Source organism: Prorops nasuta, unplaced genomic scaffold (genome assembly GCF_024137725.1).
Source record: "Prorops nasuta isolate Cenicafe-Biocafe unplaced genomic scaffold, Cenicafe_Pnas_1.2 PNAS00010, whole genome shotgun sequence".
NCBI lineage: Eukaryota > Metazoa > Arthropoda > Insecta > Hymenoptera > Bethylidae > Prorops > Prorops nasuta.
This window is the reverse complement of record NW_027116807.1, coordinates 3,322,195-3,342,089: the sequence shown is the minus strand read 5'-3', so window position 1 is coordinate 3,342,089 and position 19,895 is coordinate 3,322,195. Positions and strand designations below refer to the sequence as shown.

At 35.0% G+C, this 19,895-nt stretch overlaps 4 protein-coding genes across 7 annotated transcripts in view; 2 read left to right on the top strand and 2 right to left on the bottom strand.

Moving 5' to 3' along the window:
- LOC136776891 (early estrogen-induced gene 1 protein) overlaps positions 1–4,283 on the top strand; it is a 36,577-nt gene extending 32,294 nt beyond the window's left edge. For 2 of the 3 annotated variants that reach the window (XM_066732806.1, XM_066732805.1), the window contains exons 8-10: positions 149–301; positions 1,070–1,275; positions 1,418–4,283. In XM_066732806.1, coding sequence (XP_066588903.1) covers positions 149–301; positions 1,070–1,275; positions 1,418–1,539 — 481 coding nt within the window. In that variant the 3' untranslated portion in view covers positions 1,540–4,283. The remainder of the gene's footprint in view (positions 1–148; positions 302–1,069; positions 1,276–1,417) is intronic. The other variant, XM_066732807.1, reaches the window with a different exon arrangement.
- A 4,130-nt stretch (positions 4,284–8,413) lies between these two features.
- LOC136777226 (nose resistant to fluoxetine protein 6-like) lies at positions 8,414–12,581 on the top strand. Its single transcript, XM_066733392.1, is given in 13 exon segments — positions 8,414–8,583; positions 9,298–9,542; positions 9,609–9,802; positions 9,909–10,036; positions 10,120–10,344; positions 10,702–10,915; positions 11,151–11,316; positions 11,405–11,484; positions 11,558–11,653; positions 11,771–11,900; positions 11,976–12,150; positions 12,223–12,370; positions 12,372–12,581. Coding segments are annotated over 13 exon segments (2,154 nt in total). The 5' UTR covers positions 8,414–8,426; the 3' UTR covers positions 12,568–12,581.
- Positions 12,582–12,603: 22 nt separating this feature from the next.
- On the bottom strand, positions 12,604–16,421 carry mtm (myotubularin). 2 transcript variants are annotated; one of them, XM_066732820.1, is made up of 10 exons: positions 16,301–16,421; positions 15,733–15,957; positions 15,524–15,631; positions 14,849–15,301; positions 14,317–14,764; positions 14,027–14,202; positions 13,834–13,941; positions 13,573–13,757; positions 13,309–13,513; positions 12,604–13,237 (listed from the first exon to the last, which is right to left on the bottom strand). In XM_066732820.1, the coding sequence occupies exons 2-10, from the start codon at positions 15,856–15,858 to the stop codon at positions 13,085–13,087; spliced, it is 1,962 nt and encodes a 653-aa protein (XP_066588917.1). In that variant the 5' UTR covers positions 15,859–15,957; positions 16,301–16,421; the 3' UTR covers positions 12,604–13,084. The 2 variants fall into 2 exon arrangements, with proteins under 2 accessions (XP_066588917.1, XP_066588918.1); XM_066732821.1 differs by lacking the exon at positions 15,524–15,631.
- Positions 16,422–16,972: 551 nt separating this feature from the next.
- Positions 16,973–19,813, bottom strand: thoc5 (THO complex 5). The gene is made up of 11 exons (XM_066732554.1): positions 19,733–19,813; positions 19,495–19,632; positions 19,205–19,419; positions 19,045–19,120; positions 18,768–18,953; positions 18,538–18,670; positions 18,231–18,470; positions 18,052–18,151; positions 17,780–17,981; positions 17,421–17,718; positions 16,973–17,342 (listed from the first exon to the last, which is right to left on the bottom strand). Exons 1-11 carry the CDS (start codon positions 19,739–19,741, stop codon positions 17,026–17,028), a joined length of 1,914 nt encoding a protein of 637 aa, XP_066588651.1. The 5' UTR covers positions 19,742–19,813; the 3' UTR covers positions 16,973–17,025.
- Positions 19,814–19,895: the final 82 nt, after the last annotated feature.

The window sequence follows — 19,895 nt, the reverse complement described above, 5'->3', positions numbered from 1 at the left end:
GATATTTAATGGAGAATTATAAATTTTTTGTTGTGAAAATATAAGTTTTATTAGGAAAAATTATAAGGGATTGATTGATAAATATTGATAGAAATGGGAAAGGCTTTGCTTTCACTTTTGGATTGGCTTTTTTTGTAAATCCTTACAGGGGTATTGGCGGAGGGCACCGGAAGCTGCTTGACGGGGCGGGGGGAAAGCTTGCTACGGTCGCCACCAGTCCAGCTGACTCCGAAGAGTCTTCCTTAGGGGTTGTGGAAGTTGCTCCACCCAGCTCTCAGCGCCGAAACAGCATAACCCCACCGTCAGTCCATGCTTATCTCTATATTAAAAATGTCACTTGCTTCTTTACTTTCAATTTTGTGCTTACCAGTAGCAACCATCGCTTTAACATTTTACGTTTGATTTTAATCTACACACAATTCTTTCATTTCATTCAATTTTTTCACAATGCAACAAGTTAGCCTTCGTATATGAAAATCAATGATACGATTCTCAAAACTTCCTCCTTATTTCATTTTATTACAATAATTATGGCATTGGCAATCTTAATTATCGGTTTGTCATATGAATTTTCAGTTCTCCCAGCAGTAATACAATATATTGTATTATTTCTCACATGCCAAGCAATCCCTACACAAGCATGAAAACCACAAATTTGTATAAAACCATTATTTGTTGTCAAAAGCTAATTTTTAATTTATTCTATTGAATCGTCTCGAAAGAAGCCGTCGCACGACTCACAATTTTCGTTGTTATTCTTCTATGGTCTTTAGGTTTATATTAACACAATTTATTTCTCATATCTTACGTCTTTTTACTGTTTACTAAAGTTGGCTTTAATTCTCATATTTATCCAAAGTTCGAAGAATAATGGTAAAAAGAGAACAATTTCGTTAATGTAATAAAATTTACGAATATTTTAGCTCAAAAATGAGTTTCATTTCGTTTAAATTAATTAAATTGTTGCGCGTCTTATTTCTTTAATTGCCATCATTCTTCGTTGAAATTATGAGCTGAAAAAAGTAAATGAATATAAGAGCAAACGATTATAGTAATCTACCTTTCACAGAAATCCTTCCGGGGGCTCTGGTCTTAGTGAAACGGGCTCTCTGGACCGTGCTAAGGCAGCACTGGAAAGAAGAAAAAAGGCTGAAGACGGTACAGGAAATCCTACTCTCTGCAGGGTCGAAGGCACAAGACCAAATGCTGACTCCTTGATCGAAGAGTTATTGAAGGCCACAGATCTTGAACACGCTGTTTTAGACCCATCTGAAGGTATTTAATTAAACTAATCATTTCACTGATTCGTAATAAAAAGGTACCTCCAAGGAGAAGCGATTCTCTGTTCTCGTCATAAAAAAAATCTCCATTCAGTCGTGCAATCCTTATTTCATAACTGATTTTTTTATTTTTTTAGCTACTGGCCTGCAATTGTTTATCGCAAAAGATGGTACAGCTGCGTTGGGCAGCCAAGAGGTGAAGAGTCAAATGCCCTCGGGAGTCTTCAAACAGGTGGTCATGGAGGAGAATAATAGGTAACAGGAAATGCTGACCTCGAGGCGACAGTACCACAGACAAGCGAACGCAGCTTTCTCGTTGCCCTTGGTGCCGGAGCTCGTCTATGAGGTCTACGAGCCTCGGTAGCCACGAGGGGGAAAACTATCACCAGGAATCATCTACAAGATAACCCCCTAAATCTAAGGAATACGTAGTATAGCTCGTTCTTCGTAAGGTCACATACTTTACTCTTCCTGTAACTGTGAAGTCTTCTGATGTCATCACCCTTCAACACGCGAATACCCCCTTAAGCAGTGCCCTCGCTTAGTCGATATTTTCCATCAGCGTGGTCAGCTAGCATTTTACGTACAGCAATCATCATATCTAAAAAGGCTGATCGACTGTGTCGATCGAAAATATCGAATCGGTAAGGATACAGCTTTATTATGATCTAGTGGAACAAGATTGATCAATATTTCAAACAAGTAAGGATGATCAGATCATAACCATAACTGCTACATATTTGAGAATGTTTTTAAGACGCTACATGAATATTTGAAGTTCTACACAATTAATTTGTTTGATTCTATTGCTCCCACAGTAAAATTGAAAATTAGTTGTGAAACTTGTGAGCAAGTGAAAAAGAACAATCGTTTTTTTTCTCTCTTGCTTCAAAATATAACAGTGGCCGATAACTAGAACTTCTTACATTCATGTATTCGACTTCTGATAAGACGACAGCTAGTAAATTATTTAGCCTAGCGACTAATTGATACCTACCGGGGTTTGCGGTAATAAATATTAGGTGACAAAAGTAGAATAATAAGTTTGCGAATGAAGAATTGACAATTTAGCGTTAAGGTATTTGAGAAATGAGGTTGACGAGAATGAAAAATTTGCGTTAGTGAAACTGACGCGTTATGGAAACAATAACTTAAAGAAATATATCTATATTTTCTTCCTCGAAGCTGTGGGGCACAAGGATTCGCGTGCTTCGACTACAACATTATAACATGCATAATTTAACTGAGGGTTTGATAAAATTAACTATGTGTTGTAACGAGAGAAAGCGGCTACTATAAATTTTGACCTTTTTTTTTGAGAAGACGACGAAACTTAACTTTTCTTTAAAATACTTTTAAACAATGCGGTAAATTTTTTCATATCTGATAAGTTGGTCAGTGAAGCAAAATAAACTGTTATTGAAGCCTGGCTGATGAAATTAGTGAAATTTTGAAAAGGATTTTTTTCCTCTTTGTATTCAAATTTTCACAATGTAGTGATTTACTACTAATTTTTTTTCAATACGAGCAGAGAAATAACTTAAAATGTAGATATCGCGCCAAATATACTCTTATACACGATGGTTGGTTAAAGATAGCATGGCTTATCTTGTAACGTGGAAAAGTAAATTTAAACCTTGGTATTAGCAGTAATTGATTAATAGCAATTATAAATTCTGTGTTGAAATTTCGTCTCGCATCTTCTCAAAAAGTGTCATCGGTTATATTGAAAGGAAAACCGACAAAATTCATTAGGAACTTTGTTTATACGTACATATATATCCATATATATATATATGTATATATACACATAAATAAAATAGTAATTGTTATGTAGATAAGCCGCCTGGTGTTGTATACATACATTCTCTCCGTATTTGAATTACATGTATTTGCTAATGTATGTGAAAACGATGATAATGGTGTGAGCGGGTAGTACGTTGTTTTGTGATTATGTGTAAATAGGATTAAAACTACAGAGATATAAGCAGTGTAAGCTGTGCCAGACATTTTTCGGTGGCGAACAACTTCCGGAATTTGGAATTTCTTAAGGACTGATTCACCCTGAGACTTCCTATGAGCCACTAACAAATTACAAGGAAAACAGATCAAGAATTAATGTCAGTAATTATTTTTTCCTATTAAGCTTTCGTACCGATCTATCGCGCTAATGTGAAGTATTATTTTCAATTCGACTGCAATATCTTAATTTCTATTAGATTGTTTGTCTTGACAATGCTGGCGCGGATCGGGTACGCCTTTTAAATTATTGACAGTATTTCCAAAAAGTTTTGAGCCTCCGCAAAAAGTGGCCGCAAAAATCAAGAGATTATCATGATTGGCAAAAGTTAGGTCCATCGGTATTTTTTAATGAGATGATAATTTTATTTATACGTCACAAGGACGCACAATCGCGATAATCTCGATTTGCAGGTCATTTGATATATTATCGAGGGGCTCTCGGCTGACCACTTTCCATAAAGAAATTCCTTATTTTCTATAAAAGTATTTTTAGTTCCCCAACTCAAGTCTAAGTCATCGAGAACGTTAACGAAGAAATGAGATCGTTCGTAGGGTTAATTTTTGATTGGTAGGAATGGGGAAGTTTTATTATTTTTGTTTAGTAATCAACAATGGGCGTAAGAATTGAATTGATATAGTTTTAAGCAATACGATCTACTTTCGTTTACTAACGTTTTTCAAACGGTCAACGATCTTTCGTTCATTTGGCGCTTGACAGATATTAATGTTGTGATATTTTACAATAACGCGAACGATGTAACAGTAATAACTCGTTATTACTTGTATTATTCATTTGTATTATATATTATAGTACTTTTATTTTTTTTCCAAATGACGACCGAGACTGTACGCTCTCGGCTTCGTAGACTTACAGGAAGTTTTTTCCATTTGTAATTTACAATTGTTCACCCTTCGTCTTATCCTTATTTTATGAATTGGATGCGAAACTTCCACTTGCTGATAATAACATTTTAAAAATCAGTCTTCTTTGCATTTTCATTGAATCCTGTCCAAACAATATTGTTTAGACTTTAAGTAGCTTAAGAAAGAGTACATATTAAGAAATTCATTTGTTTTCATAATTCCATCCCAATTCATTAATTAAATAATTTATTTAAAGAAAATTTTTATTCTTTAAGTCAAATCCGTCACGTTGTTACGTTGAGATCTATATCTTCGTATTTACTTCCTGCCTCTAGCTAATTATTTATAAATGAAAGCGATATTTCTGTTTTTAGACCAGACAGTATAATAGCGTTTTAGTGATTTATGTAAATGGATTTTTTGTAAAGAATTGTCAGCGGCGTCAAACCTGTGGAGCACACAAAAATATCTAAGCATACAGTAACACACTCTTTGAGGATAGAAATACCGCCATCGATCGAATTTGAAGATGGTAATGATGATAGGTATTTCTCTGTTTGCCACGGCCCTTACACGGGACTTGCAACGGTATATAACTATAGTCTGATGAATGTGTAGTAACGAGAAATATGGGAAGAGTAACGCGCAATATTACTACTCTGTGGACTCGATAACGAAACGGTGCAGATATTTTGTAAGAACCGGGAAGCGGAAGCCCTTACTTTCTCCGTCTGTCCCACCCTGGCAGATCCCTACCCAGTGATGTAAGACATCCGTTCGGGAGATACCAATACACGGCGCAATGCAACATTACACATTATTATAGGCGCGCTTTCACGATGGGATTTGCCGTTCTTACGTACGATGACAACAAACGCGACTTGCTCCCTTAAAAGTATTGGCCGAACGAGTTTTCGGTGAAAGGCACGCATTTCGCTTCGACAAACCGATCAAAATGCGAGTTCCCGCCGAATGATCTTTGCGGAACGGCAAATCTTATACGTTTAACGCTCTACGCAATGCACCATCAGAGAAGAAACCAGTGGGCCTACTTCTCTATAAGATCTTGGAATAGAATTGCATCGATAAGAAGTCATGAATAAATCTGTCATTTTTTGCTTTTCTATTCGTGCATATTTCAAATACAAGGCGAACTCTTTAAAAAATGTTTATAATATTTCATTGTGCAACTTTCAAATTTGGTGAATAATTAGACATTTTCTAGTCCGGACGTACTGTAGGAAAATTCTAAAAATGTTGTGTTTAATATGCGTCTATTCTTTTTCAAATGTATTGTATGCGTTCAATAGGACAATCAATAACGAGGGAAACGAGGGATTAGGATCATGCGTTAGAGGGTTGAAGCGATTTGTACTAGGACAGGGACACTTAATGCGACATAGCGTTGTGCAATTCAGTCAGATCGATATGGACTCTTGGAAACTATTACTCGGATAAAGAAGATTTTATATAGCGTCTCGGAATGAAAGCGAAATCTCATAAATCTCCTGATTCCGGAGTTTCTACGAAATTCAATCAACTTTTCACGTTTGCTCATCCGTATTACTCTCTTCGTCTCTAGTGCATACTTTGTAGCAATTTTCTTATCGAGAAAACTGAACTATTCCATTTTTATTTCAAAAACGTGTTAGATTTCGTACGATTTGGAGCCACATTAGGAGTATTCAGACTTATGCAAGTAGTCATAAATTGATTTTGCCCCGAGCAATGAATTAGAATAGAAAAAGGTGCAATGTTCTTGTGAAATTTACCGCCGGTATATTCCTTGCATTTGCTGTAATTAAGTATTGCGTGTGCAATACCTACCGTTTGTGAATAATCCAACCAATTTTTATACCGCCACTTCTCGATTGAGCTTTTATCTCGGATCGATTTTTTTACTGTCCTTACAGAAGATTAGTCAAGTGCTAATTACTGTTAAGCGGAAAATGCGTGATTAGAAAAATCTAGTAACTGTCGGTCTTGGGCCTTGGAAAGCTTTGAATTGCTAAATACGTATTTCTCAATAATAATTGGAGTCAATGTACGTAATAAAGTTGTGCCAACGAACCGAATAATCCTGTGAACGGTAATTGTGATTTTCGGTTAGAGGAGGAAAGAGGAGAGAAAGAGCGGAAACTTATGAAAGAAATGGTGAAAACTCGTTGCGTAAGGAATGCGTAAACGGGATTGGGAGTGCGAGAAGAAGTTTAACGCGTAACGTGCCGGGTTACTTTTGTGTGTATCCCGAATGCACTTTGACCTACGACGTAACAACGTTTAAGATCGTTACAAGCATACTCTCGAACGCTTCCCATTTTTTTGTCGTAACAGATATGTAAAACGCGTAAATTATATTTATTTACCTTTCTCACCTGATCTATCGAATTGACAAAATTGAAGATATTCTTTACATTGTTTCGACACTTTTTTGAATCGAAAATTCAGTGTAAACGTACTGTCTTGTTTAATTCTTTCACTTTAAGGACAGTCAAGCTCCAGCTTGACTGAACGTAAATTACACTGAAAATTTGCAGTAATGAAGCTAGGTCGAGTGTATTAAAGAATACACAACAGATCGGTAGAGAAAGAGTAAATATGAAGCCAGGAGAATGAAAATTATATATTGTTAGTTTTATCGTGCTCTTAAGCCGGTAATGATTGGCATTACAAGATTGTCGGATAATTTATCACATTCACATTAATTAATACCTACAACGTTCTCCAATGAGAGCTAAATTTCCTGCACGAACTGTCCATAACGTGGCAAAGCGGTCAAAGTAAAAACTCGTTTCCGTCGTGCATTAGTAAAGCCATTAAAAAGTACAAACAGACGGTTTGTCAATACTCGTCATTGTCAATTTATAAAATCGTTATCACGTTATTTCATTCTGCAATAATTGTTATAAAAGTCTTTAGTCACTCTTTTCCAATACATTAAGGGGAGAACGCTGTAAATAATAATTATTAGTCTAGTATATAATCCGGAATCGGTTTAAATCTGTTAGTTTTACATGCTGCGTATTTTTCTATTTTGTTTTCTTAAGTAAGACCGTAAAGTTAGTGTTGCAAGAACTTGGTCTACATACCAATTTTAATCGAACGAGTTTTTTCTTCCAACTCTTATAGACTTCAGGAAGTTTTTTTTTCTGGTCCGTTTATAATTTGGTTATCGACACAATTTGGAAATGCAGCTTTATTTCAATGGTAAAGCGAGTATTATGGTGGGGGATTAATGGAAATTTACGATCATAATTGCAAGAGGGGAATAATTAATCGAGGCTACCGGAGCATTACGCAAACGAATCCGCGGTAGGGGATGTTGAACGGGATGAGGGGTGGTGGGGGTGTGGACGAGGGCGTTTGATTCTGCAAGAATCATCCGATCAAGATTCGATCTCCGCTACACTCACTCGGCCGATCAGTCTAGTTCGTGACGGAAACCACTGAACAACGTTACATCGCGCTTGCTCACAGATTTCACATCGCTCAAACCTAAAACAGTTCCAAAATTATAATATCATCATTTTTGTATTAAAATCATTTAACTTCTATTCTTAATACCTATGGAAATCTTCATAACTTCTCACTGCAAAATAGATTGGCTCTCCATTCTAAGCGCGCTTGCTAAAATTACAATCGAATTCTTCAATTCTGTTTTGTTCTCCAAAAACTTCCACTCTACCTTGGCTTCGTTGCTCGAATCGTCCAGTTCTTTAATGATGAATCGCATTGAGTACAATTTTCAATTTTCCTGTAATTCTAGTTGAAACGTAAATTCTATGTACCTCGACCAATCACGTTTGTACAACGTTTTTGAATCTTGGTCGAAGGGCGTTCCTCATCGTGCATATTACTATATATAGCAGTCCTCTTCTTGCAACTTGACAGAAGTCAAGCGTACCTCGCTGTGTGCACAACGCTCTTCTCTCTCCCTCTCTCGTGGTCAGAGTGAACAAGTTTCTCCGCGGGTGCGACGAATTTATTTTTAACACAACGATGGTTTATTCGTCAATATTTTATCGATCGGTTTACGGGATTCGATAACCGCTTCAGTGACGCGAGCTTGCGAACAATGGGAGGCGAGTGGTGAACACAAATGTTGAGTAATTAGGGAGGGAGAAGTTATTAATTATTTGATAGGAAGTTTACAGGAGAACGCAGAACAAGATTTAGTGTTTTTTGTCATCCTTGAATTTGAAGATGCCGGAAGTGGGGAGGGTTTGGGTGGGTTTGGCGTTAGTTAGTGTCTTTCTCACGATGGCCATGGGTGGTATCGAAAGAGAAGTTATGAAACGAACGCTACCGGCTTACACATTGAGTCTAGCTGCAGATCTACTCAACGATGGAGAGTGTCGCCGCGAACTCGACGACTTCCGGGACGCCGTAGACCGCCGCCTGCTGTGGGCCCTGAGGAGTCAGTGAGATTACTGTCTATTTCTTATAACAATACAGTTTATTCGAAAAATGTCCTTTCATAAATGACATAATAACGGTCCCTGGCTTGTAAATTCCCTGCCTCTCTTTCTATCTCGATTTTTTTCCTCTACTTCCAAATTCCCTGACAAAAAATGCGAGCACCCGTATCCAAGTTTTGCAATTAATAATGCGTTCAGCGTCGTGTCTGCTGCTCCTGATAGTAAACAAAAGAATTTCGTTTCGGACTACATATAGCATCTATTTTTTAAAGCATAAATATACAAGTGCACGCGAGTCAGTTGAGTAGCAAGGATTTTTGTTTACTTTAATTGCTCAGTGGGAATTACGCAAGTTGTATTCCGCATAAGTTGATTATGCGCTTTTCGATTGTGTCAGGTGCGTGATTTTTCGTCGGAGCACCCGGGACCGACTTTCTTCGCGTTACACAAGAAACTAGTTTCAAGTCCGTGGGGAAGCGAGATGGAAAATGCTTCTCGATTCATCGCCTTCTCCATTCCATTCTTTATCCACGCCCCACAATTTACGTGCCTAATTAAATCGTGCAACTTTTCCATTAACCTCATGACCAACAAAGAATCATATTTTTCCCTCGCTGCATTATTTCGTTACGTTTAATTACTTTAGTCCTCGTAGCTCGCAGAGTATAGCAACTTTTTTTTTTTTTTAATTTTTCCATTCAAATCTATCAAAGTGCTGGACGCCAGTGGTGAGCCAAAATCAGGATTCATTTATGGGAATAATTATTGGCTGGGTAGTCGTCATCAGTGCTTCGATACTACCAATCGATTCCCATTGGAGCTTACCGATCGTGAAACCCTCAATAATACGAAATATCGCGATCCTAACGAAGAATTTCCACCGTTCCAATTGAATTATTTTGTCGCTCATTTCCGACACAATAGCACTTTGCAGTACCACGTCAGATTGTCCAACGAAGTAAGCTATTATCTTATAATATTTTTTTCCAATAATCGTATATTATGTCCTTGATATCATTGGCAGGATCTGATCACCCTGGGATTATGCTTGCCAGCGTCCTGCAAGAGTGTGGATCTGGGCTTAATTTTAAATAAAATCTTTGAGAATAGATCATTGTTAATTAACGAACTCTACTCGGCGGATTTTCAATTAATCCAAGTGAGAGATTTGGTAGACGATCATCAATGGCTCATTGATGGAAAACTCATCTTCGTGATGTAAGTGATAAAGTAGTCCCATTGTACTTCATTTGGAAATATCTCAAGCTTTTTTACGGAATAGCCATAAAAATGACATAAATCTATTTTTTTTTCTCAATTACAGATGCCTTTTATCCTTTAGTCTGACATTAATGCTCGTGGGAACAATTTACGATGTCTGCGTTTGTCAAAGATCGATAAAAATAAAAAAATCCATTCTTATATGCGATAATAACAATTCTACATTCAATGGCGAGTGTTCTTCAAACTTAACACACGCGCAAGAGCGATCCCAATCGACTCAATTACGACTAACACCGATTTCAAATTTTTAGAATCGAAAGGCGTTAATGAAGTCGGAGACGTGGTTATATTAAAATCAAGACGCGAATCTTTGTTGGGCAGAATAATATTATGCTTTTCTGTTCACACGAACACCAGAACAATATTTGCGACAAAATTGGGCGAGGATTCAATACCAGCGATCCATGGACTGAGATTTTTAGGAATGGTGTGGATCATTATGATCCATACGATTTTTTATATGGGGGATTATGCTGGTGAGTTATTGATTTTAGTGTAACGACTTTATACGGACACAAAAGGGCCTTGTTTTACCTCAGTTTTTCATAACAATAAAATACAAATGTCTATTATTGTTTAAATACTTTCAAATTTAAAGCAAAACTTATATTTTTTGATTCATTTATCTGTTTATTTGTACTCTTATATTCTTACTATAAAAACAATATACTCTTTTCCCTTTTGCTCATCTTACTACTAATTTTTTATTTTCATAAAGATACAATTTTTATTATAAAAATCATCGTTCGGTACGACGGTTTCTACGCACAAAATATTCATAACTGGAGAAAGCTAATTTATCAGTGACATGTGTTTGTGTGCGTTTTATTAAGATAACAAACCGTGGTCTTGGAGAGTCGCGGAAGGTTTTGCGGTCCAAGTGATCAGCAACTCAACATTGGCGGTGGACACGTTTTTCTTTCTCAGCGGTTTTCTAGTCGCCTATCTTTATTATTCCGGCAAAAAAGACAAGGAAGAAAAAAAACCAATTAAAATTTTACCAAAAATTAACGAATTCTTGGGTGCTGTGTTCAGAAGGTTTATGAGGTAAAAATTTCACTAAATCAATTGTAAAATAATGTAAATGTTACCGTAGGTACCAAGTTAATATTTCTTTCAGTTTTATTTTAGCGAATAATGCCGGTGATGTCAAATCTATTCTTGATCTGTAGACTAAAATACAATAAATTGCATGTTATAAAGTGTCCTAGATGTAAATATAAATTATATATATATATATATATATTCTTTTTTTGTTTAATTTCGTGGTCCATCTCTTCAGGCTCACTCCAGCTTACATGATGATGGTGGGAATTGTGGAATTAAATTCAGGATGGTATAACAAAACCTCACAATTTTATTCGACTGAAAAGCCCCATGATACTTGCGCCAAGTACTGGTGGAGGAACCTGTTATACATTAATAATTTATTTGGCAGAAAAGATATGGTACTTTTTCATTTTAAAATTCATTACCTCCTATGAAGAATGTTCTGCCAAACCTTCTCATTTATTATTTGATACATTTTATTTACAGTGCATGTCTTGGAGCTGGTATCTAGCAAACGACATGCAATTTTTCATAATTAGCACTTTTCTACTAATTTTATCATCTATGTAAGTTCAAGTATCGCACGATATAAATTGGTTGGATAAATAACGTAATACATTGATCGCTTTGTTCCTTTAGATACTTCTATACCGCCGTTGCCATATTATTTTCTTTGTTACTAGGATCCATAATAATTACCGGCTATTTGTCATATATCAATGATTATGTTCCAACGTGAGTAAACAATCAGTAGTTAAGAAGTTCATATTAATTATAGATATAAATCAGCTGAAGCTATTAATCAGCCAGTAGATCGTATTAATAATAACGAAACGACTAATCTTGTTGCAGAATGGACGAGCAATATCATTTCCTGGATGTTTTGTACGATCCACCATGGACGAGAATAGGTCCATATATTATAGGAATAATAACAGCTTATATTCTCTTACAATTAAAATATAAGCTAATACTCCGAAAAGTAAAAAACAACGTTCTATTGTAAAAATAATTATATTAAACTAAAAATCTGACTTTAAAATATAATTATTTTCAGAGAATGGTAGTTCTTTTTTGGTTCCTAGGCAGTTTGTGCAATATTTTGGTACTTTTTGGTTTGTGCGAGAGGCACATTTCTGTTCTTGCCTCAGCAATTTATGTCGCATTAAGTAGAACAATTTGGGGCGTTGGACTGGCATGGCTACTTATTGCATGCTGCACAAAACATGGAGGTAAATTGTAAATTTAATTATAATAAGATATGCTTACAATAAATGAAACGTTTTTACCTTGTAATATTTCAGGTCTGATTAATACAGTTCTATCGTTCAGAGGCTGGGTACCACTTAGCAGATTAACCTACTGTGCTTATTTGCTAAATCCTTTTATAATAAATTCAATTTATTTGCATAGCGAATCTGCTGTCCATGTAGACTTCCTTCCAAACGTAAGCTCAATCATTTTTTAATCTAGTTTTAGAAGTAAATTAAAATATTTCAAAAATATCTTGTTTCGTTTTTTAGGGAACGATGTTCTTGGGCAATTTTGCAGTGAGCTATTTCTGTGCTTACGCACTCAGCTTGATGATGGAGACCCCATACATACTTTTAATGAGAATGTTCATTAATTCTCGCATTAGAAAAAAATGAAAAATAGATTTTAATGAAGTGATAAATTGTACTGGTGGTTCCATGCAAACCGAGATTTATTTACGAAAAAATACTAGCAATATATACTAATGTTAATATACATATAACAATCCATTTTTTGTTCTCAATAATTTGTCGTTGACAATCTAGATTCAAGGTATAGTTGTTAAACTAATATTTTCAAACTTACGAATTATAATTAAGTTTATTGTTATAATTTGTACTATTTATCAAAAATAATATTAGCGATAGCAACATACGAAAGGCCAGGCATGCTAATGTTAAAATAGGTTTAGAAAACTGAGAAGTTTAATGTATCTTCTAAAATCATCGGTGAAATACGCGTAAGAGTTGTAAATACTAGTTGTAAATTTGTTATTGTTCCTTTTATCAACAAACATTTGTACACATTGTAAAGCAAGTTCAGTCAAAAAGTGTAATGCAACAAATAATTAAGCATAGGATTTATTAAAAAATCTATAGGCTATGATTAGACAGTAAAAAAGTTCTTGTCTTGCTATGAGTGAACAGGGGAATGTATTCTAGGAGGGGCAGTCGAAGTGAGAGATCGATTTGCCCTCGTAGCCTGTTCACGCCGACCTTCCTCCAATTGTTTCTCAAGCTGATCTTTTAAGACTAGAAGCTCCCTCGTTCTCTGATAAACAGGATCCTGCGCAATAAAAATTAATAGTCTGTGACAACAATGAATTGTCAATGTTAATGGACAAGAATCCTATGTACCTGCTGTCGCATTCTTGGGTTCCATCTACAATAAAGATTCTTCCACAATTTGATATATCGCATACTGGCAACTGGCATCAGTACAAACTGATATTGTGGACCCGCCCAGTAAAGTGGATTTTGATACAGAGATAGTTGGCTGTTTATAAACGACCAAAGAGAAACAGTTCTTTGTTTAACTTGCTCTTGGGCTCTTTCGCGTTCGCTGTAATAGTTGGTATAAAATTATCATCGAATGTAATTGCCAATTCGAAATATTTTTACCTGCTAAAGAGAAACGTTCCAAATCTGCAGGAATATAGATGATCCAATATTGTGATTAGAAAATGCTCGTTAAATTGAAATGCATTGGGAAACTGGCGACTGATTTGCCAAACGCAGTCCATGAATTGAAGGAAAACCGGAGATCTATCTGCATCACTGTGATGCTCGTCACCGTGGCCAACTCTCTAAAAAATAACAGATATAAATAAATTGCAAATATTGACAATGCTTATATCATTACAAAAATTAATTTATATTTGCCTGTTGAAACTTGTGACCGAAGCTGAGCCACTCTTTCTCTATAAGAACTTCAAATCCTTTGATAGTTCGGTAGTAAGGATCTAACATTAACATAGCAAGGGCTGTAAGCTAAAATTAAAGTAAAATTTTAAGATCCTTATACTTTTATAAACTTACTCATTAAAAATAATCATTGTATAGGATTTCAACGTACCTGCGCTGTCCTGTCCCAACCATCTGAACAATGAACGAGTACAGAGGTTTTATGATTTTCTACTTTATCTACAATCCTAACTGCACCGGCCAAAATACATTTGATATGTTTCAACCATACAGTAGATTCGATGCCTGATAACCACCTAGCTTCATCAATCGTGGGAAAACATAATTCTAAAACAAGTAAAGATCGTTGAATCGAAACTCGGTGAAAGTAGTAAATACGCTGGCTATAAAATTATAATATTCCGAGTTGGCATATCGAATTGTCAGAGAAAAGAGCGTTACCTTTTAATTTTCTCAAACTTTCTCTCATAACATGAATGTTATGGATATCTAGAAAGACAAGTTCGGCATTTTGATAAGCGTCCTCGCTTTCGTAACCACCGCCCTTTGCTTTATTCGCGATTGCGTTGGGCATTGGTCTTGCATCCATAATAAAGAGTTTATGGCTTTGTGCGTTCGCGTCCATAATTAGCTGTACGTAACGTTCATCCTCACGACTTCGTTTTCCACCAACGCCAACTTGTGGTTGCGCGCAGCGTGTTATGGTCGCCTGACTCTCCGGATGGATCCAGGATAGAACCGGAAGTCTCCCTTTACTTCTAAAAGCTGCCGAAGCTTGGACATCTTCGTCGGTTGCTGCTGCGGGGATCGCCCACACTGCTGGATAACTATCGCATAGTGAATACGAATCATTGATCTTTGATATTTTCCACATATCGTTATTCACTCCCTGGAGATAAAAAATATGAAGTCGCTGATTCTTAACGATTGTTTATCTGATTATTGTGCGAAAGATTAATCTATAATTTCTTACCATTCTTTTCAATTCAGCTATTGGTTCATAAACTGTCCATCCATTTTCAGGAAATATTTCAGAATATTCAAAAGCAAATAATGGTAATTTGTGAGATAATGGAAATGAATACTGCTGTAGTTTTTCAAACACATCTCTTCTGGAATGATTTTCTTGTTTATGGGCAAATCTGAGATTCCTCATGTCTTTGCAGAATACCTCTATTCCATAAGAGTTCTCTCCTCTACTAGACGCACTACCTACTTTCTCTATTCTACTAACAACACCTAATGGTACATCCACTACATATGGAGTCTCCCTTTCTGTACTTCGAAAGTAAAGCTTATAGTTTGTAACAGTTAGTACTCCTCTGGCTGGCCCTGAGTATGGACAGAGATAAGTCACCTCATGATTGACACCTTGAACTCTTTCTCCATTGATAAGCGGTGGCCCAGTATCACCACTAGGTAAATTCTTTAAAAAATATAGAAATCATTTATTACAAAGAGACAAATATAATAATGTTCATTGATCATAGTACAAAAAATAAAAGAAAAGGTAGCTAAAAGAATATTTGCTTGATGGATCACGGAAGCTTTAACAAAATTTGTGTGAAAAGAATAACGGTAAGCAAGATTTAAACAAAATTGAACCAAAATTATTTTTTACTAAAATTATTTGTAAACTTCCTTTTACTTGAGTACTATTCTCTTTTTTAGTTTCCAGAGCAGATACTATATTATTATCTGTAGATGTAGAACTTGAAGAAAAACTTTTTGAATTTGATGTTTTTTCCCAACATTCCTATGAATAGTGTTTTATGTAAATTATTAATTGAGACTGCTGTTTGATCTATAAGTATAATTTTAACATTAATGTAATAATTTTTAACATAAAATCAATACCGATTCATGTCCCATTTTTGAATTAAGTGAACTGCTTTTACTGTCTGAGTTGAGAGAGTCAGAACTTGCATTCTTTGAATTATTTTGCTCAATATTAAGAAGTTCAGAGCTCCCCCTTTTTTCCATACTGACACTGAATAATATCACCTCATATGCCTACTTTGTCATCCTTTAAAGATTCTTGATAGAAAGATTATTCACTTCTTGTCCACAGTCTGGAATAATCTACAATTCAAATAATTATAAGCATTTTAGGTTATCTTTCAAAACCTATAATGTAACTTTCTTAAATTTAAAGAAATGAAACGTCGCATCAACGTTATTTAAAACGCGTTAAATAAGATGCTATAAATTTTATACTATTATAAATCATATGACCTTATTTAAAGATGATAATAATGAGTAAAGTGACAATAATAAAAGAAATTAAAGACTGATCTGATACCAGCGGCGAATTCATTAACGCAGTGCCACGCCCAAATCAATTAAAACCCGTGACATTAATAAAAAAACTCGTCATGACATCATTACTTTATTTTATTATTGTTTTGAAAAAAGAATCACCAACCTCAAGAGTAAGGCATTATTTTGAAAAATCAGCAATTCAAAAATCCTGTTAATGAAACTTGTGTTTGACAGCAGAAGCCATCTTCGAATACTTTCGTTCTCACTACCATCTATTGGCCGAGTTCGGAATCCTTTTAACGCTACTGATAGTGTTCTCATCGCTGATTGGCCAGTCAATCAACAATTGTCATTCCTCTAATGCTCTTGCTTCGATCAGTTTAGCTGACCTATCAGGCCAGCTTTCTCCTTTAATTTCTTCGTCAGTGATTGACCAGCCAATTAGCGTTGTATTTCCGCCACTGCTTTTGCTGCGGATTGGCTAACCAATCAGAACTTTATTCCATTCGTGTTCTTGTCGATGATTAGTCAGTAAATCAGCGACATGAGTGATAAGCGCTCATTGGTCACTGCCAAAAAAGCCAGTGTTGATTGGTGAGATTGCGCTTTGTCTATCTCAAGACGTATCCGCCGTAACGTAATGTTGGTTGAGCATGCGCCACGCTCTTAGAAAACCCACTCTTATAGCCGCTTTTTTATCCTCACTGAAAAGTAGGACGTTTGGTAAAATACAAATATTTTACCTTAGGTCTTGATGGAATTCGCTCTAATTCTAAAAGCTTGAGGTGACAGGAATTAGTAACGTGCATGGGAAATGTAAGAACTATGTTTTGAGTAAAAATTATCATCTCCTTTTATCATAAATTATCTTTCTTGTTATAAATATTATTATCGTTGCGTAAATATTCCACCTCCGATTGGTAAATATTTGTATGGCTTGACACGACTGCGACCTTTTACAGAATGAAAGAAAATCTTCTCTTTCGGTACAATGTTTTCAGTTTCCAAATATACGTCAAAGCAAGCTCGTAAACGCTGCAATTGGGCGGATAGCGTTGGAGGTTTTGTCCACATTACGTTTACTTCTCTTTCGATGTCCCTTAATATGTCAACAGATACTGGACCCATATGGTTTATGCTTATATTAAAGACTGGTGTTACTTTCGGATAATCAGGCTTAATTGCTATTCGAGCAATTAATTCACCTATTAACAACGTAACATTAATATTTAATGATATAAGCACTAATACTAGACATCACTATAAGTGACAGAAAAACTTACAGCTTCCTCTTCGAAGTAATGCTTCATAAAATATATCTACAGGAGAAACTGAGCACTGCCGAGAATGATCTAATGCATCAGGATAATTAGCGTAGCTACTGTATGAAATAGTAGAGAATTTGTATAGAGTGGTAGAAATTTTTTGTGGAATTGGATCATAAGAGCTTTCGAATGATGGTAAATTTCCTGACTCTAATTGTCTCACTTCCGTACACAACTCTAAACGAGCTTTAACCCGTCTTTTTATTCTTCTTAGTACATCTTCAACACTTTCATGTGCTAACTGTTGATTTGTAACCTGCAAAAAATTTTTTATCACTTTCTATTATTATCACACATCAAATCTATCTTAAAAATACCTTTTGTTCTTGAAGGTCAGATGCTGTAAACTGAAGGCCAGCCATTCTTTGTGCCCATTTATAAGGAGTTCCCAATCCAAGTGAAGCAAATGATCCTAAATTATACTTTTGCAATTGATATTGATTTGCAGGGTTTGGACTATCTACACCCAAATCTCGTGGATATAATTCATGAAGTACTGATTCTGATATTAGCATATCTCTGTAATGCAAATTTAACTATCATTATGGAAAATCAACCAGTATTACAGTTTCTATATATAATTTATTACCCAACACTGAGACCTGCATTTTCTATTTCAAGTTTTGACTCTACTGTTATAACTTTTAAGTAAGACAAATAAAAAAATTGTAGTGTCATAACTGTTTTGTCTGAAAATTTTTTAAATGTTATCAATAAGATCGATTTGTTACATAATTAATTATTAAAATAAGATTTTCATTCTCTTACCATTTAATTTAAGTACAATTTTTACACTTAGTGGGTAACAGTGTAACAATTTAGATTTTTTCTCCTCTTGTCTAGCTTCCCTTGACATTCTATGGTGTCTTTTCTTATGTACATGTGTTTCCTCCACAATAGCTTCTACTTGATTTTCTGCATCAGAATCAGATTCTTGCACGCCATCTTGTGTATTAGTACGTTTTGCCTCTTCTTCATCTCCCTCTACTTTTACTATTAATGTAGAATCTATAATAACAAATTATATTTCAATTCTATACTGTACTAGTTAAATAATTTATAATGACTGTACTACCATAAGCATCTCTATATGCAATAGCCTTTGCATAAAGGACATATAATGGTGAGCATAAAAGTGCTGCCTTTTGGTGTTCCTGTCGAATCTTATCCAATGGAGTACCTAAACTATCTTGCAATGGTTTGCTCGCCTTAAATAATGGTAAATATTTTTCTTAATGTATTATAGATTGTAAATAAACAAGAAAACTAATATTAATACACTAACACTAAACATCTTCAAATTACCTCTAAAATTACATGTAACTGTGGTGCTAAATTATCCAAACGAACTTGCTTAGTATCTATGCTAGTAGCTACTGCTTTTTTACTTTCTGTTAACTCATAGCACAATGCAGCCAGTTGCTTTCTTTGAGTTAATTCCCATTCTAATCTGGCTAATCTTAATTGATGAGGATTAATTTTGGTTATTTCCTACAAGAAGATATATATATATATATATATACACATATGATTTAAGGTTAAAATAAAAAGAAATGTTTGCAGAGAAAAAAAAACTTCTCACTGGACGTGATATAGTCTCAGGGGCCTCCTTATAAAATTCATCTTCAGTTACTAATTCTATTAATTCATCTTTGGATCTGTAACCAAAAGTAGTTTTGTTTAATAGAAAACTAGAAACTATTCAGAAACTAGTATGTATACTAATATAAAGCTAAGCTTACTTAAATTGAAGACATTTTACAACCTCCTTCTTCAAATGCATCACTTCGTACAACAAATTCTGCAAATGTAAATGATTGCTATCAACACTACTCTTAGAAGCTGCTAAAGAATCTCTAGCAAATTTTGTGCGAAATTTTTCCATCCTATTCAATTTTTTTAATTCAATAAATGCTAGTGAGGTTTTAATGTGTAGTTCCCGCAAGTTTTCTTTAGCCTATGATAAAACAATATTTATCATTTTATAATTACATAAGAGAACATTTGAAATGAGCATATTTACTGTTCATACATTTGGATCTTTACTGGTTTTCAATTTCGCTATTGTTTGCATTGCTTTGCGTATATCATCACATTTTGTTAGAAACAAAACTGAGTCACTTTCTGGTGATCTTGCCAAAGCTTCCTCTTCCTCATGGTTAATGATAATCTATATCAAATGATTTATGTTAGAAACTATTATTATTATAAGGGTTTAATAAAAAAAACTAATATTTAAGTAATAAATAAATACAAAAAGATATTCATACCTTGTACATATTATACGGGGAGATTGCTCATGAAAAAATAGAAAAACTAAGAGAGAAAGCTGGCCGCCATCTTGGATCGTGTTCCGCTATTGACTGTAAATATTGAAAACTTATAGTTTGTGCGTCATTTAAATATAGATTTTTAATACTCGCAGTAAATAAT

What these genes read in the sequence shown, in the direction of transcription:
- mtm (XM_066732820.1), bottom strand. Translation starts at nt 15,858, where the DNA reads ATGGAAAAAAGGGGGAGCTCTGAACTTCTTAATATTGAGCAAAATAAT. An exon ending in TAGCTGAATTGAAAAGAATG is followed by an intron (nt 14,765 to 14,848) that starts GTAAGAAATTAT and finishes TTTTATCTCCAG; the next exon opens with GGAGTGAATAACGATATGTG. An exon ending in GGAACGTTTCTCTTTAGCAG is followed by an intron (nt 13,514 to 13,572) that starts GTAAAAATATTT and finishes CAACTATTACAG; the next exon opens with CGAACGCGAAAGAGCCCAAG.
- thoc5 (XM_066732554.1), bottom strand. An exon ending in AGTTACATGTAATTTTAGAG is followed by an intron (nt 18,671 to 18,767) that starts GTAATTTGAAGA and finishes CCATTATTTAAG; the next exon opens with GCGAGCAAACCATTGCAAGA. An exon ending in TGCATATAGAGATGCTTATG is followed by an intron (nt 18,471 to 18,537) that starts GTAGTACAGTCA and finishes TTGTTATTATAG; the next exon opens with ATTCTACATTAATAGTAAAA.